The following is an 18,509-nucleotide window of genomic DNA, read 5'->3' as shown; positions in this document are numbered from 1 at the left end:
TTCTAAATACTTAATCTATTTTCTTTCTGTCTTATGCTGTGAAAATTACTTAACATATTAATTAAATACTTTTTTCATATAAAACTATGTATGGATTATATGATTAGATTTATATGAAATGTCTAGACTAGGCATATCCATAAAAACAGAAAGTTGCTTAGTGGTTGTCAGGGATTGGGGGGAGGAGGGAATGAGGTGCCATGCTTACAGGTATGGGGGGATCATTTTGGGGTGACAAAAATGCTCTGGAATTAGATGATGGTAATAGCTGCACACTCTGAATATTCTAAAAACCACTGAACTGTACAGTGAATTTAAGAGAATGAATATGATGTTATATAAATTACATCTTGATAAAGCTGTATAATAAAAGCATGAGAAGACTTCACAGTGTAAAGTCCTCCCTGTATTCAAAAGTTAAAGGACAGATACTTATGGAGGAATCAAGAAGCCTTAATTTGTGTTATTATTCAAATATATTCTTTTCATTTTTCCTGGTTCCAATAAGCTCAGAGAATTCTGGCTCAAAGAAGCACTACCATAAAAAACCTTTTTATAATTATGTATCATATAGCACTATCACTCATTTTTTAGTAGATGCTACTATGAAAACTAAAATTTTTTGCAAAGCAATATACTTTTCAATTATGTCAATAAACAATGCATTATTCATGATTCAAATGACATATGTTACAAGAGTAAAAATGTGAAAACTGTGAAATTCTTTAACATATAGATATAGTTCTCAGTAATCAGTGTTTTTCCTGTTAAGGTTTTAGACATGAAGATTTACCAAGAACAATTTATGGTTAAAGCAGAGGAGATGCAAATTCATTTGTGCAATTACACATCTTTTCAGTAAAATAGCTATCATAATCTGTGAAAAATATGGTTTTTGATAAAGTTATATTTGTTAAAGAAAAAAATAGACTTTACGCAGGCCAAATTGATCCTCTTGACAAAATCTCCTCTCTTAACTAAGTTATTTTCTCTTTAAATAAATATTTACTAGGAAGGTAATGAAACAGAATCATTCCAAGACCACTGTAATTTTTCTCTTTACTTTAATAGGATAGGAAGTTTTTGATTACATACCTCTCTCTATGTTATTAATAATTTGTTTTTAAACTAATTTTATAAGCATATTATTTCTGAAAATTTTGTTTTACCATGCATACATATTATAATACTTCTGTTAGACATTTAGAAGTCTGAAGAAAAATTTAATTAGTGAACATTTTATGTAGAAAATAATGCAACTATTACTATAAGCATATAAAGGGGAGAAATATTTCATATTTTAAAAGGCATGTTTTAATCAATGGCCTATTTATGTTTGTGTCCCATATATGCCCTGGATTATAACTACAAGCATACCTCATTTTACTGCACTTTGCTTTGCTGCGCTTTGCAGATACTGGGTTTTTTACCAATTGAAGTTTTATGGTGACCCTACACTGAGCAAGTCTAGTGGCACCATTTTTTCCAAAAGCAGTTAGCTCACTTTGTGTCTCTGTGTCACATTTTGGTAATTTTCTTAATATTTCAAACTTTTTCATTATTATTATATTTGTTATGGTAATCTGTGATCATTGATTTCTGATGTTACCATTGTAATCGTTTGGGGGCACCATGAACTCACACCCATATAAAGTGAACTTAATCGATAATGCTGTGTGTTCTGACTGCTCCACTAACTGCCTGGTTCCCATCTCTCCCCTTCTCCTTAGGCCTCCCTATTCTCTGAGGCACAACTATATTGAAATTAGGCCACTGAATAACCCTACAATGACCTCTAAGTGCTCAAGTGAAAGGAAGAGTCTCATGTCTCTCACTTTAAATCAAAAGCTAGAAATGATTATGCATAGTGAGGAAGGCATGTTAAAAGCTGTGATAGGTCAAAAGCTAAGCCTCTTATGCCAAACAGTTAGCCAAGCTGTGAGTGCAAAGGAAACGTTCTTGAAGGAAATTAAAGGTGATTCCCCAGTGAACACACAAATGATAAGAAAGTGGAACAGCCCTATTGCTGATATGGAGAAAGTTTTAGCGGTCTGGATGGAAGATCAAACCAGCCACAACATTCCTTCAAGCCAAAGCCTAATCCAGAGCAAGGCCCTAACTCTCTTCAATTCTATGAAGGCTGAGATTGATGAGGAAGCTTGAGGAGAAAAGTCTGAAGCTAGCAGAGGTGGGTTAATGATGTTTAAGGAAAGAAGCCATCTCCATAACGTAAAAGTGCAAGGTGAAGCAGCAAGTGCCGATGAAGAAGCTGCAGCATGTTATCCAGAAGACATACCTGAGTAATGAATGAAGGTGGCTACACTAAACAACAAATGTAGATGAAATAACCTTACACTGGAAGAAAATGCCTTCTAGGACTTCCATAGCTAGAGAGGAGAAGTCAATGCCTGGCTTCAAAGCTTCAAAGGAAAGGCTGACTCTCCTGTTAGGGGCTAATACAGCTGGTGACTGGAAGTTGTAGCCAATGTTCAGTTACTATTCTGAAAATCCTAGGGCCCTAAAGAATTATGCTAAGTCTACTCTGCCTGTGCTCTATAAATGGAAAAACAAAGTCTGGATGACAGCACATCTGTTTACAACATGGTTTACTGAATATTTTAAATCCACTGTTGAAATGTACTGCTCAGAAAAAAAGATTCTTTTTAAAATATTACCACTCATTGACAATGCACCTGGTCACCCAAGAGTTCTAATGGAGATGTATAGTAGGTTTAATGTTGTTTTAATGCCTGCTAACACAACATCCATTCTACAGCCCATGGCTTTTGACTTTCAAGTCTTATTATTTAAGAAATACATTTTGTAAGGCTATAGCTGCTGCAGCCTGTGATTCCTCTGATGGATCTGGACCAAGTAACTTGAAAATCTTCTGGTAAGGACTCACCATTTTAGATGCCATTAAGAACATTCAGGGATTTCCCTAGCTGTCCAGTGGTTAAAACTCCACTCCTCCACTGCAGGGGGCACAGGTTCGATCCCTACTTGGGGAACAAAGATCCTACATGCTATGCGTTGAGGCCAAAAACAAAAAAACACACACACACCTTAAAAAAAAAAGAACATTCGTGATTCATAGGAAGAGGTAAAAATATCAACATTAACAGGAGTTTGGAAGAAGTTGACCCCAACCCTTATAGATGACTTTGAGGGGTTCAAGACTTCTTTGGAGGAAGTAACTGCAGCTGTGGTGAAAATAGCAAGAGAATTAGAATTAGAAGTCAAGCATGAATATGTGACTGAATTGCTGCAATCTCATGATAAAATGTGAATGGATGAGGAGTTGCTTCTTATGGATGAGAAAAGAAAGTGGTTTCTTGAGATGGAATCTATCCCTGGTGAAGATGCTATGAAGGTTGTTGAAATGACAGCAAAGGATTTAGAATATTAAATAAAGTTAGTTGATAAAGCACAGGCAGGGTTTGAAAGACTGATTTCAATTTTGAAAGAAGTTCTACTGTGGGTAAACTGCTATGAAACAGCAGTGCATGCTACAGAGAAATTGTTCATGAAAGGAAGAGTCAATTGATGAGGGAAACTTCATAGTTTCATAACTTCATCTTCAGCAGCCACCACCCTGATCAGTCAGCAGCCGACAACACTGAGGCAAGACCCTCCACCAGCAAAAAGATTATGACTGCTAAAGGCTCAGATAATGATTACTTTTTTTTAGCAATAAAGTATTTTTAACAAGGTATTTTTTTAAAAGACATAATGCTATTGCATGTTTAGTAGACTACAGGATAAAATAAACATAACTTTTAATATGCACTGGGAAATAAAAAAAATGTATGTGACTTGCTTTATTGTGATATTTGCTTAATTTTTGTGGTCTGGAACCTATCCCGCAGTATCTCGGAGGTATGCCTGTAGTCCATAAACTGATAAAGACATTTCTGCTTTAGACAATATTTTGGGGCATTTATTTATCAGTATTGGAAGGACTTGGTTTTAGAACATTGTTATTTATGATATGAACCCTGACAGCAGCATTGTTATAAGATACTTCTGTATGTATTTGCCAGGATATTACCGGTTTTGTTTTAATGTACTACCTCTAATTTATTCTATATTATTTCTTAAATGAAATCTTGCTCAGCAAAAAAAAGGAATACCTAATACTTTTAAATTTTCAGATATTTATTTAATATTATATGAAGCCTAATGCTAAAAGCAGGAATTTTAAAGGAAGGGTGAGTAACAACTTCAAGTTTTCACATTCATTTGGGATTTTCTAAAATCAAATTGAGACTCAAAAGAGAAGTTTGGAAAAAACTAAACAGGATTATTACTAAAGAGTATGGCACAAATTAAACCAATAGCACTTAGAATTCTTTTCATATGGAGAGCCAATTAACCTGTTGTAATACTGATCCTATTGATTTTAGTCCTTACTTTTCAAGGAAAACTTCATTTTGAAAGTGCACTTATTTGGGGGCACCACTTTTGCTTCATCTGTTCCATTCAGCACTTCTTCTACATGACTGTCAGGGAGTGGGAGATTTAAGTACTTTTAAAGGAACCTAGAGCCTATTAAATAATACAGGAGACAAATTTCAGAGATACTACTATTTTAATCATCTTCACGAATGTAGAAACCTTTGCCGTGACCTCATCACATGAGAAATAAATCTAAGTAAAAGATTTTTCAATATAATCTCAGAAGTTTGTCATGTATATCTTTTGGTATGTTTTAAAACCCATTTTCTTCTTTTTTGGTTCTTTTAAAAGGTGAAAACAGTCTTTACCTTTGAATAGAGAGGATAAAGCTATAAAATATCATGGACTCTAGAGTGACCTTTATTTTCTTTTAATAATTTCCAATTTCTTTAACTGTGATTTCCTGTTTAAGTCTATTCAAAGATGCATTATTTTTGGAGTTCCTACCTAGGAAATAACAAAAATAGTTTTTTTTCCCATAAGGGATCGTCTTAGATTTTGAATAATTTTTCCTCATAATAGCTTATGATTTTTAGTCTTTACTATTAAAAATAAAACACTTTTTCAGTAATCAAAAAACTATTTTCATTAGTCACGCAGAACCAAAATTAATGTTTTAATGCTTAGCATATCACAGTGCTATGAAAAATATTTACAAAGGACTTAGAAGATTAAATAAAGTGCTATGAAAGCCATTCTTTTCCTACTCTTTAATTTCCTTCATGAAAAAGTGTAATTTTTCTTCCTAATTCACCTAAATTTAGAACACTGAGATCTAGCGAAACTATTAGAATAATAATTATACGACTCAGTTATTAAGTCAAGAACTGTTCTGGATTTTAAACACATTAATTAAACTCTCCCATAACTTGGCTAGGTGTGTTTCATTCTTTTGCTTCTACAAATGAGGAAACTAAGGTTCAGGGAGGTGTAAAAATGACCCATAAATAAGTGGTAAATGCAGTGTATGAAGTCTAACTCCAAAGCTTGGTACCCTTTCAAGAGCCATAATGATTATTACCAAGATTTAAGTTATTTTAAAGAACTGAGCAATAAGAAGTTGTCTGAATTAAATAATCTGGTATGTAGAGATACGAAAAATCAATATTCTTCCAGTTAAAGTGTAAATATAAATGTCTTGTATAAAGTCTGCTAAATTCTTTATTTTTCAAAAACAGTATTATACTTTTATAAAATCATACTGATTTGATAATCATACTTTCAAAAAGTCTACAAAATTTTTGTTTCCTTCAGGTTCTATTTTAGCATCTACTAATGAAGAAGTGAAAATTGGACCAGAGAATGGCCAATACTTACGTCACTGCATCTGATGGGTATTGTCTTGCTGAACCAGTGCAGTACTACGGTGTGTAACAAAAAACTACAGTATAATAGTTAATAAAACTTTTTTTTTTGGTGGGAATTATGGTTAATTAGAGGGGTTTTTTTTAAAGAAATTAACAAATGAACCAAAGACTTTCAATTACTCCCTACCAGAGAATATAATTACTTTCAAAAATCAGAAATACCAAAATGCTGTAAGCCAGAATCAAATGTAAAGAAGAAAAAGCACAGTAGTCTAAAATTGTATTCAATTTTTAAAAATAGAATTAGCATGCAAATTATAAGTTATTTTTAGGGGTTAGCTGAAGCTAGTTCACATGCAATTTAGAAAATGTAGTTCAGAGTAGTTATTCAATGTTCCTGAAACTTTAATCTTAATATAAGATTTTTATCAAAGGGAAAGAAATAGAAAACAGAGTGCAAGAGACAATAGGATTTTTCTCCAAAAAGACCAAGATTATAATATGAATTGAATTTTAAATGCAGTTTTCTTTTATATTATACTTTGAACTCTGATTTCCATGCCAATGGAACATCAGCCAGTATTCTGCAGTCTTTTGATATTCAGCCAAGAAGGGCCCTCTTCTTTAAATAAAAGTTACATTGTTTTTACTGATAACTTTTCTTCTTATATCAGGCTGTTATTGGTATTTATTCAACACTTTGCATTGGATTGGATGCTATCAGATTGCAAATAATTTATGTGAATTAATAGAAATTATACTGTTTACCAATCTTGGGGTTAGAATTTTGAGGGTAAGAGTAAGTCTAATCATCTTGGGATTCAGCACCAGGAAAAGTACAAATATTACTAGATACAGACATAGAGGAATTAAGTATTCCTGGGTCTCTTTGGAGCCAATTTTCTGGATTGATTTCAGTAATCCTCCTGAAAACAGAAAGTAAGTTGGTGTTTGGTAGCTTCTGATAATAACAATAAAGATACCCATTAAGTATCATTTTGTATTTTATACATGCTTTTGCATTTCACATTTTATTTCATTCTTACAGTCACCCTCCGGGGTAGGTAAGTTTATCACCAGATAATTGAATTGCTAGACAATAAAACAGAAAAGAAACTAGTAATTTAAATCAGGTCTGCAAATGGCAAAGGAGAGTGTTAAGGTATATTAAATGGGGAGTTTAAAGAGTTTATTTTTTGCTTGAAATAACCAGATAACTGGTATAATTGTATTTTAGTTTGATTTGTTTGGTAGGGGGGGGTGGGATAATTTATTAATTCATCTCTTTACTGATCTGATTGCACTGAAAACAATTTTATTCACAACAAAGAAAATACAGAAGCTGGGGAAAAGCTTTCATTTCAAACTCCGGGAAATACTCATTTCTACTTCAGGAAATAGACTGCATTGGTATGTAAGCCATTAACAACCCTTTCTCCCAGCTCCTGAGCAACCTCTGCATACTTCTGGGGTGGCAGCATTTATCATGCATTGCAATTCAGTTTACTGTCTGCCTCTCATGCTGGACAGCAAGTCCCTGGGATGTATTGGACATGTTGAATTAACTCTGTTCTTTGAGTGTAAAACTCTTTGAAATTTGAAAAATAACTTGACTTTCACCATTTTTTTTTTGTGTGTGTGTGTGTTAAAAAAACTAGATATTTTGCCAGAACAAATCAATTATCAGCTGTACGACATTGATTTTCAAGAATCACCTTATTGCCAGTATTCTACTGTCCAGTTTCCTCCAGCTCTACAGTCCCAATCTTTACAAAGTCATTTCAACACTTATAGCTTGGACCCACAGTTCAGTGGTGGAGAGTATGGACTTCTTTCCTGTGAATTAAATAAATCCACTTACGTGGTTGCCCACGATGCTGAAGATGGTTACCCTGGAATAAAAAGGTCCAGAATAACTCATTCTTCCATTCGTATTAAGGGACAGGAAGAACTCTGTGTAGTTTGTGGTGATAAAGCATCAGGATATCATTACAATGCACTTACTTGTGAAGGTTGCAAAGGTAAGGATAAAGTTAAAACTTTAATCCTAGTGTTCACTGAAGAGTCATGAAATTTTAAGCATGTAGGAGTACTCTCTTTAAAATGTGAAACATAAAATCAAGGAGAGCCATTGATATGTTTAAAGTGATCAATCTGTGGGATCAAAGATGTGAAAATGGGATTTAACAAAGTTTTGATTTCATTTTTTAAATTTTGATGAAAACTTTTATATTTAAATATAAAATTCAAAATATTTATGTGGCAGAAACTTGGCATGTTCCTAGGTGAATTTGATGTTGGAATAAAAAATGTCTTTTAAAAAGGTCTGAATGTTAACTATTACATCTCATATGGCTGGTATAATTCGTGAATTAGGAAGAAATTTCAATTAAATGACTTCTACGATTCTATCTAAGTCTATTTGTTGGAAATGCTTTTTAGGAAATATTTATTTATTTTATTTTATTTTTAAATTTTTTGCTGTGTGGGGTCTTAGTTGTGGCACGTGGGATCTCCACTGCGGCATGCAGGACTTTGGTGTGTTGCGCAGGCTATTTGTTGTGGTGCATGGGCTTCTCTCTAGTTGTGGCGTGCAGGTTTTCTCTCTCTAGTTGTGGTGCTTGGGCTCCAGAGCACGTGGACCCTGGAGTTCGAGGCACGCGGCCTCTCTAGTTGAGGCAGGTGGGCTTGGTTGCCCCGCAGCATGTGGGATCTTAGTTCCCAGCCAGGGATCGAACCCGCATCCCCTGCATTGGAAGGCGGATTATTTACCACTGGACCACCAGGGAAGTCCCAGGAATGCTTTTTTGAAAACCAATGGGAGGTCTACCACTGAAGATCATCATTGATATTGGCATGGAGTAAGGAGTAAAATAGTCCTTGATGAAGTTTTGAGGTTTTGAAACACTTCTGCATTTTTTAAATTCACAAGTGAAATATTGGGGCAGAACCTGGAAATGATTAGATTAATACAGGACTAGGTAAACGTGTCTAGAAGTTCAAGGTGAAGTCTTATTGTCAGAATCTCACACTCACCCCACACAAAGAATAGCCAAACGAAGACTAAGGGAAAGGAGGTACCAGCTTTATGAGTAGAATAGCTGGGCCAGTATTTGCTTACTCTTAAAATGCAGGGCCTTGCTGTTAAAACTAAGTTGAAGAATGAGGCATAGTTCTGAAACCTAAGCTGAGCTTTCTATTCCCTTTGCTGAATCTAAGTCATGAAACTCCCACTCTCAAGCGTGTCTACAGAAAGAGTATGGCAGGCTTCTAATTGGGGTATTGACTAACTTTATCAACTTCACTGCTTGGAATGGAACAAGAGGAAGATAGCAGGGATTGTTGCACAGGAATGGGAAATGAAACAGGAAATGGGAAGAGACTGCTATGCATGGATTTAGGAAAATGTAGAATCTCCACACCTCTCCCCAGAATGCACACACACACACACACACACACACACACACGCACACACACACAAAACGGCCCATTCAACGTCTTGGACTAAATAAATTAGCAATATGTTCTCATCTGGGGAAGTGCTAAAAAGGAAGGACAGAGGAGTAAGTTTGGAAGAATTATCTCTTCCTTTATGAGTTGAGGTAGAAATGTGAGGCGAGAAAAAGAGAGGTTTCCTTATAGTTTTATTCTACATGAGCACGTATTCCTTCTAGAGAACCTTGAGAGATGTGTCATGGAATCTTGATATTCTGTAAAATATAGTTTAAAAATGCTTTTAGATGGTATATTATAACCATAGAAAACAGAGAGTTGTTTTAATGTGTTGGGGTTATTTAGTTTAATTTCCAGATAGATTATTGACAGGAACAACCATGGAATAAGATATATCAAATAGGAGAGGATTAAAACAATTATCCAGATAAATGTATATTAAACCAAACCTTCTTACTGAGGGAAAAAACATTTTATTGAAATAATTTAGTTAACTTGATTACTTTTACTATGAAGGTTAAAAACAAGTAACTAAAAATACCTAATAGTAAAATTTTAAAAACTCTCCTTTGTTATTAGGGTTTTTTCGACGTAGCATCACCAAAAATGCAGTATATAGTTGCAAGAATGGTGGTCACTGTGAAATGGACATGTACATGCGTAGAAAATGTCAAGAGTGCAGACTAAAAAAGTGTAAGGCAGTAGGAATGTTGGAAGAATGTAAGTGCCATTGTGGTTTTTTTTTAGGGGGATTTTAGTTTTTCTTACCTTACTAGGAACTTACGTTCTTCAAGTTATTTTGAACATATTTGAACATAACATATTTGTCTGGATTTAAGCTATTTCTCCAGCAACTGCTAACTTAGGATAGCCAGTTACCAATCTAGGTAATTATTTCCATAAAATCTGTTCTATACTATATTGCTCTAACTTTGGTAATAATCATATTTTCTTCTTAATTGGAAATCCTTGTATTTTTATATTACTTAACCTAAAGTTATATAATTCAACTACAAAAAGCACAATTTTAAATTAGTGGTTTCCCTTCAATGTACCAATTAACATTCTGTTGCTTCCAAGATATAATTAATGTGGAAATTTCTCTAACATAAAAAGGTCTAAATTTATAATTTGGAGATGCAAAATTAATTTTTAATTTAAGTCTAGGATGACTGTGCAGTTTTAAGTAGACAGGTAGTTGTGGAAGGAAAAGAAGTAAGTAATGTAGTAAATTTACCTGCTGTTGTACATGCTTACCAAAAAAGAAAGGTTCTTTGTGAAAAGGCAAGTTCATGATCACATATGTGTACAATGTAAGACAATTTTCATCAAATCCTATAATGTTATTTGTTGTACCAAAAATATTTTATGTGAATTTTGTAATATCACAGGTTTGCTCACAGAAATCCAATGCAGATCAAAGAGACTTCGAAAGAACCTTAAGCAGAAGAATAATTTTTACTCTAACATCAAAATGGAAGAGGAAGGGGTAAACAACAAGCTTGTGTCACCTACCACTAGATCTGGAAAAGTGGCAAGACTCTCCTTAAAAAATTTCTTGTTTCTTTAATGATGATGTCTTATTTAATAGGTATGCATTATAGTTTTCCCCCTATATTTTCTTACAGATTCAGGAGAGCATGGAACTAACTCAAGAGGAACATCAGCTCATTAACAACATTGTGGCCGCTCATCAAAAATATACAATTCCATTAGAAGAAACAGAAAGATTTGTATGTGTTCATTACTAGCAAGAAATAATTTGTAATTAATTATGTTAGAAAATAACAGCATAATCAGAAAAGTTTAAAATTTAAAGTTATTTGAAAGAAAAAAGTTATTAATCTTATTTCTTTTTGTTGCTTAGCTGCAGGGATATGCAAATCCTGAACTGATCTTCTTGCGACTCTCAGAGACAGTTGTCCTACATATACAGAGGTTAATGGATTTCACCAAGAGACTCCCAGGTAATCACTTTATCTTTGGAAAAAATTAAAGTAATTTAATACGTAATTTTAAAAAAGTTCCTTGTTTTAAAGGAAGGTGGCATTTTAAGAAAACAAAACCCTCTATTTTTCTACCAAAACTGCTTCTAAATTTAAAAACATGTTTACTTTTTTTGCTTTAATCAATCAGTTGGATGAAAATATAAATATTTTAAAATATTATTCAAGTGACTTCAAAGACTTAGAGTTAAGACAAACTATGATTGACTGTATGTTTTATTTTATTTTTATTTTGGGAAATAAATTGTTTTTGTTTTTTAGATAAAACATGAAACAAAATTCCCTGTACCATACCAAAAAAAAAAAAAAAAAAAGGTGAAGCCATTGTTGGCCAAAACTTAGCTATCTAGTTACGTGCACAGGTAACTCTCTGTGAAAATAAATTCTTCAAGGCTAAGCCAACTATGTTTAATTTGCTCTTGCCATAGGAAATAATTATTATCTGGTTCTGATGAAAGTGCCCCCAAACAGTACCATGTGGAATCATAATTATTCTAAGGGACCAGTTAAGATTCGTATCATAAGTAAATAATATAAAAATGTTGAATCCTGGGCTTCCCTGGTGGCGCAGTGGTTAAGAGTCTGCCTGCCGATGCAGGGGACACAGGTTCATGCCCCGGTCCAGGAAGATCCCACATGCCGTGGGGTGACAGGGCCCGGGAGCCATGGCCGCTGAGCCTGCGCGTCTGGAGCCTGTGCTCCGCAACGGGAGAGGCCACAACAGTGAGAGGCCCGCATAACTCAAAAAAAAAAAAAAAGTTAAACCCTATACCTGAAAATTATCTTTTCATTATTTATTTCAAACAATTATGTGATCTTTTCGTAAAGGATTTGAAAATTTGACCAATGAGGATCAGACTGCATTACAGAAGGGATCAAAAACTGAAGTGATGTTCCTTCATGTGGCCCAAATTTACAGTCAAAAAGAATGTCTTTCATCAACTTCTGAAAGCAAAAAAGGTCAACTAACTCAATCTTAATGTTAATAGTTACTATTAAATTTAGCAACAGATTATAAAACATTGAGCTATTTTTTATTATATTTTTATTGTACTAGTTGGTGTACAAATAAGTACTTCATAATAGTGGTTTATAGTTTTCCAATTCATTGTTCTAGCTTTTGTTTTTCTTTTAAAGAAAGCCATTCTTCTTATATAGTATCATAGAAAACACATTTTTGGAGGGTCTTCTATATAATGTTTATATAAAGTGTGAACTATTATTCTAGATTCATGTTTCAGTAATAAAAATTATAAAGATACCATTTGTTGGGAATGTTTCCTGTTTAACAGATGTTAGAGAGATTGACTTTACTATCTGAATAAAGATTTTAAAAAATCAGACTTTATATTTTTTCCCTTAACTAGGTACTATGAAAATATCAGATCGTTCAGATCATTCACTGAATTGTCATGATCAAAGTGGTGATAGAAGTGCTATTTATCCTATGGAAACATTTTGCAATGAAGGTTGTCCTTCTGCTATGCTGACTGGTAATATTATATATAATACAAAATATTGTATTGGATGGAAAAAATTTGTCAGACGTGTTTCATTTTCTTGTACTGCTTTGAGAAAATATGATAATGGCAATATGAGTCTGCACTGTGTTCTGATGAAAATACATTTGATATTAATCTTTTTAGGTATTTCTGAAGAATTTATTACTACACTGTATTACTTCTGTAGAAGAATGAGTGAGCTTAGTATTACTAATACTGAATATGCTCTGCTTGCAGCCACAACAGTGTTTTTTTCAGGTAAAAAACTATTTAGCAGTAAAAATTTGGATTAAGTTTGGCAATGAAATCATGAAGATTGTGATTATTTTATTACTCATTGATTCCAAATGTACCAATTTTCATCAAAATAGCCTTCTCTATAAGGGCATTCCCTTCAGCTTACAAACATGCTGTAATTTCTTGCATCTTAAAAAAATGCCGTTTTTTTTAAACATCTTTATTGGAGTATAATTGCTTTACAATGGTGTGTTAGTTTCTGCTTTATAACAAAGTTTTTTTTTCTTTTTTATATTTGAGTTTATTCTTCATTTAACTTTTAAAACACTACTATAGTTGAATATTAAAACAAACAATAGCAAGTAGTGAGCATATTATGATTATAGTCTTTCACTCAATCACTACTGCAAATAAAATGCCAGCAGTGAGTGTTATTCACTGGCCCCATTAGGAGGTCTGACACTGAGCACCACCCCAAGGATGATGTTCATCATCCCCATATGCTTCTCCATTGTAATGGCACTGTCTTTCCTGATTTGGATCAAAGTCCACTAGTTCTACCTGGTCCATTTCATCAGTCTCTTCTACTTCCTTCCTCTCAGGTAGGAGTTTTTCCAGCAAAGAGAGTTTATCCGGGGAGAGAAAGCCATTCTCAGGAAAGTTTACCTTAAATTCAATGATTAGGTGACCCTTTTCATATGCTCTACGATAAATTGGCATGCCTTCATTTAGCACACACTTGATATTTCCATGCTTGACAATCTGACCTGGATGAGAAGTGATGACTATGGTTCGGTTGTCAAGAGTAGATATTGGCTTTTGGAAGCCACACAATGCCTCAACCAGCTGTATGTCCATACATGAAAAGGTCTTCTCCTCGTCGAGTAAAAACAGCATGGTCCTTCTGATCTAAAATGATGATAATATCTCCTGGCTCAAGTCCTGGTTCTTGGTCTCCTGCACCATGGAATGTTATCTTCTGGCCATCTTTCATGCCTTTGTCAATATGAACTTCTAGAATTTTCTTCTCTCGAACTATCTTCCTTCCATTGCAGCTTTTACATCTATCTTTAGGACTGATCCGCTCCCCATGGCCCTGGCACTCCATGCAGACAGACTGAATTTGCTGAACCATTCCAGGTCCTATCTGATGAATTCTTATTTGCATTTCAGTACCTCGGCAATTGGGACCGCACTCTACTGCTCCTTTCTTACCACCTTGGCCTTCACATTTGTCACAAATCACATTCTTTTGCAGAGCTAGTTTTCTTGTTGCACCATACATATACATATACATATATCCCCATATCCCGTCCCTCTTGCATCTCCCTCCCACCCTCCCTATCCCACCCCTCTAGGAGGTCACAAGGCACCCAGCTGATCTCCCTGTGCTATGCGGCTGCTTCCCACTAGCTATCTTATTTTACATTTGGTAGTGTATATATGTCCATGCCACTCTCTCACTTTGTCCCAGCTTACCCTTCCCCCTCCCTGTGTCCTCAAGTCTGTTCTCTACGTCTGTGTCTTTATCCCTGTCCTGCCCCTAGGTTCTTCAGAACCATTTATTTTTTAGTTTCCATATATATGTGTTAGCATACGGTATTTGTTTTTCTCTTTCTGACTTACTTCACTCTGTATGACAGAGTCTAGGTCCATCCACCTCACTACAAATAACTCAATTTCGTTTCTTTTTATGGCTGAGTAATATTCCATTGTATATATGTGCCACATCTTCTTTATCCATTCATCTGTTGATGGACAGTTAGGTTGCTTCCATGTCCTGGCTATTGTAAATATTGCTGCAGTGAACATTGTGGTACATGACTCTTTTTGAATTATGGTTTTCTCAGGGTATATGTCTGGTAGTGGGATTGCTGGGTCATATGGTAGTTCTATTTTTATTTTTTTAAGGAACCTCCATACTGTTCTCCATAGTGGCTGTATCAATTTACATTCCCACCAAAAATGCAAGAGGGTTCCCTTTTCTTCACACCCTCTCCAGCATTTGTTGTTTGTAGATTTTTGATGATGGCCATTCTGACTAGTGTGAGGTGACACCTCATTGTAGTTTTTTTTTTTTCTTTTTTAGCGGTATGCAGGCCTCTCACTGTTGTGGCCTCTCCCATTGTGGAGCACAGGCTCTGGACGTGCAGGCTCAGTGGCCATGGCTCATGGGCCCAGCTGCTCTGCGGCATGTGGGATCTTCCCGGACTGGGGCACAAACCCGTGTCCCCTGCATCGGCAGGCGGACTCCCAACCACTGCGCCACCAGGGAAGGCCCTCATTGTAGTTTTGATTCACATTTCTCTAATGATTAGTGATGTTGAGCATCCTTTCACGTGTTTGTTGGCAATCTGTATATCTTCTTTGGAGAAATGTCTATTTAGGTCTTCTGCCCATTTTTGGATTGGGTTGTTTGTTTTTTTGATATTGAGCTGCATGAGCTGCTTGTAAATCTTGGAGATTAATCCTTTGTCAGTTGCTTCATTTGCAAATATTTTCTCCCATTCTGAGGGTTGTCTTTTTGTCTTGTTTATGGTTTCCTTTGCTGTGCAAAAACTTTGAAGTTTCATTAGGTCCCATTTGTTTATTCTTGTTTTTATTTCCATTTCTCTAGGAGGTGGGTCAAAAAGGATCTTGCTGTGATTTATGTTATAGAGTGTTCTGCCTATGTTTTCCTCGAAGAGTTTTATAGTGTCTGCCCTTACCTCAAATCCCCTTTCAGCTGTTCTCCTATTTCTCTGTTCTACATTATAGCAAAAAAAAAAAAAAAATTTTTTAAGAGTTGTCTATACTCCTGCCTCCATTTCTCTCTTCTCATTTACTTCTGAACCCAGTACAGTCAGATTTTGTCCCCTCCTTTCCCTTCCACCATAACTTATCAAAATCTTCAGTAATTTGGCATTGCAGATTACAGTGGTCAATTCTTAGTCTTCATCTTACTTGACCCGTGAGCTACATTTGACAGAGCAGATCACTCCCTCTTTCTTAGAACACTTAACATTTGGCTTCAGTTGATCACTCCTTCCTTCTTGACATGATTTTTTTCCACTTGATTTCCAGGACATTTCACTCGCTTGGTTTTCCTCCTCAGTTGCTGCTCTTTCTGTCTCCTTTGTTAATTCCCCCTCATCTCCCACACTGATAAATGTTAAAATGTCCCAGGACTCAGTTCTCTTTTTTCCTATGTGCACTTCCTTTGAAATTTCATCTTATCTCATGGCTTTAAATGCCATCTAGAGGCTGACAACTCCCAAATTATATACCAACCTGGACTGCTACCCTAAGCTCCATTAAATAGCCTACTCAAGATTTCAATTTGGATGTTTAGTAGGCATATAAAATTTAACATGTCTGAATGTGAACTCCTGATTGCCCCCGATTCTCCTATATTCTTCCTCCATCTCTACTAAATGGCATCTCCATACTTCAAGTTGTATAAGCCAAAATTCTTGAAGTCATCCTTCACTTCTTTTTCTCTTATGCCCATTATCAAATATGCAACAAGTCTTGTTGGTTATAGCCTCAAAATAGATCCAGAACTCAACCACTTCTTACTGTCTCTGTCCCTGCCATCCTAATAAAACTACTAACTCACTTTCCTGTTTTTGCCCTTGCCAGGGTCTATTCTTTATACAGTAGCCAGAGTGATTCTTTGACAACATAAACCAGATTATGTCATTCCTCTGCTCATAATCCTGTAATGGCTTTCTATTTTACACAGTTTAAAGCCAAAGTTCTTTCTATCGGTGTCTATTACTATTCCTTTTGCTCACACCACCACAGCCACTCTGCCTTTGATGCATATGTTGCCTGTAAATTTCAAGCAGACTCCTTCCACAGCTTCTACTGTACTTGACAAATCTTCTGCTTGGAAAGCTCTTTCCTAGATAGTTTCATGGCTCCCTCTTCACCATCCTGGATCTCTGCTAAATGTCATCTTATCTCTGATTACTCTTTTAAAAATAGCTAATGCCCCTCCCCCCCAAATTCTTATCCCGTATTCTCGCTTATTGTTGTCATATATTTTTATTTAAAAAATGTGTATATGTCTCTTTCCTCCCCTACTCCTCCCAGACCCAAAAAATAAGCTCAATGAGGGCAGGAAATTTAGTCTCTGTTCACTGCTGTATCTCCAGCACAATGACTGGATGAGTGAATGCTGTCTGATCATTAAGAAATATTCTTCATAGAGTATTATGAAGATTAAATAAAACATTGCATAGAAGCAAGTTACCTGGCATAAAATCTGGCATATATTAAAGGTTCAGTAAATATTTGCAATTTTTATTATTTAAAACTGTATTGTTTTAAATTAATTCATTATCTTCTACCATTTTCCAATATTCATTAAGATATATGTGATAATGTTTTTCAGATCGTCCATGCATTACAAATAAGCAACATGTGGAAAATTTACAAGAACCAGTTTTACAAATTTTGTACAAATATTCAAAAATTTATCATCCAGAAGACCTACAGCATTTTGCTCATCTCATAGGGAGGCTCACTGAACTGCGAACACTGAATCACAACTACTCAGAAATACTTAGCTTTTGGAACACAAAGGACTCCAAATTGGCTAGTTTACTCTCTGAGAAATGGAATTTGTATTCACTTTGATGAAATTTTAGAGTGTTGTGGTTTGTCTTAAACTTCCTAAATCTAGATTGTTTATGCTACGATCACAGGATACTGATTTGAAAAACATGAACAGAATTGCTGTTACGAATATATCGCCATAAAATGGACATCATCAAGGGCTCATCAAATTTTGTGGAATTTAGGACCACCACTAGAGGGACATCTAGTATTCTTTTTAAGATTCGTCCCCAAAGAAGCAATGGTTATTGTTACTGCGTGGTTCGTTCAGAAAGGAGTAGTACTAAATAGAGTTCTTACCTGAAGAAACTCTCTTTTTTTTCATTTAGTAGAAAATTGAATTAAAATATATATATTATTTGAAGACATAAAAGAGATTATTTAATGGAAACAGTTGTAATCAGAATAAAAGCAGTTGTGAACCTCTTTAAGGCTAGATTGATGGATAAGGAGCTAACATTTTAAACTTACTTCTGTTATAGCATTTTATAAATTATTAAAGAGGAACAAAGCTTCGTTCAATTCTTACTTTTCCTTAATGTCTTTTTTTTTAAGATTCTTTTCTTGATGTGGACCATTTTTAAAGTCTTTATTGAGTTTGTTACAATATTGCTTGTGTTTTATGTTTTTTTGGTTTTTTGGCCCCGAGGCATGTGGGATCTTAGCTCCCCGACTGGTGATCAAACCCGCACCCGCTGCATTGGAAGGTGAAGTCTTAACCACTGGACCGCCTGGGAAGTCCCTTAATGTCTTTAAAAAAGAGATCTTTTATAAGCCCCAATTAAAAATTTTGTCATGGCAAGATACTGAAAAAATTAAAATGACAAAATATGTTAACATACATTGGGAAATTCAGCACAATTTAATGCTCATTCTGGTAGACAATATTTTGACATTTTTGCCACCACCTTTTGCAGAAAAAATAAAGTTCTTAAAACCTGAAA

At 34.9% G+C, this 18,509-nt stretch overlaps 1 protein-coding gene and 1 pseudogene across 1 annotated transcript; one reads left to right on the top strand and one right to left on the bottom strand.

The window, feature by feature from the left end:
* The first annotated feature begins 2,893 nt into the window (after positions 1-2,893).
* Positions 2,894-18,509, top strand: LOC111179907 (bile acid receptor-like). Its single transcript, XM_089917358.1, has 9 exons — positions 2,894-5,824; positions 7,424-7,786; positions 9,798-9,938; positions 10,610-10,752; positions 10,847-10,951; positions 11,086-11,185; positions 12,053-12,175; positions 12,592-12,984; positions 17,342-18,509. The coding sequence occupies exons 1-9, from the start codon at positions 5,761-5,763 to the stop codon at positions 17,584-17,586; spliced, it is 1,677 nt and encodes a 558-aa protein (XP_089773484.1). The 5' UTR covers positions 2,894-5,760; the 3' UTR covers positions 17,587-18,509.
* Positions 13,304-14,273, bottom strand: LOC111179993 (dnaJ homolog subfamily A member 1 pseudogene; annotated as a pseudogene).

The sequence above is a fragment of the Delphinapterus leucas genome, chromosome 1 (assembly GCF_059928025.1).
Source record: "Delphinapterus leucas isolate spDelLeu-1000000601 "Yukka" chromosome 1, BTC_Dleu_Yukka2, whole genome shotgun sequence".
Classification (NCBI taxonomy): domain Eukaryota; kingdom Metazoa; phylum Chordata; class Mammalia; order Artiodactyla; family Monodontidae; genus Delphinapterus; species Delphinapterus leucas.
This window is presented reverse-complemented; position numbering and strand designations above follow the sequence as displayed.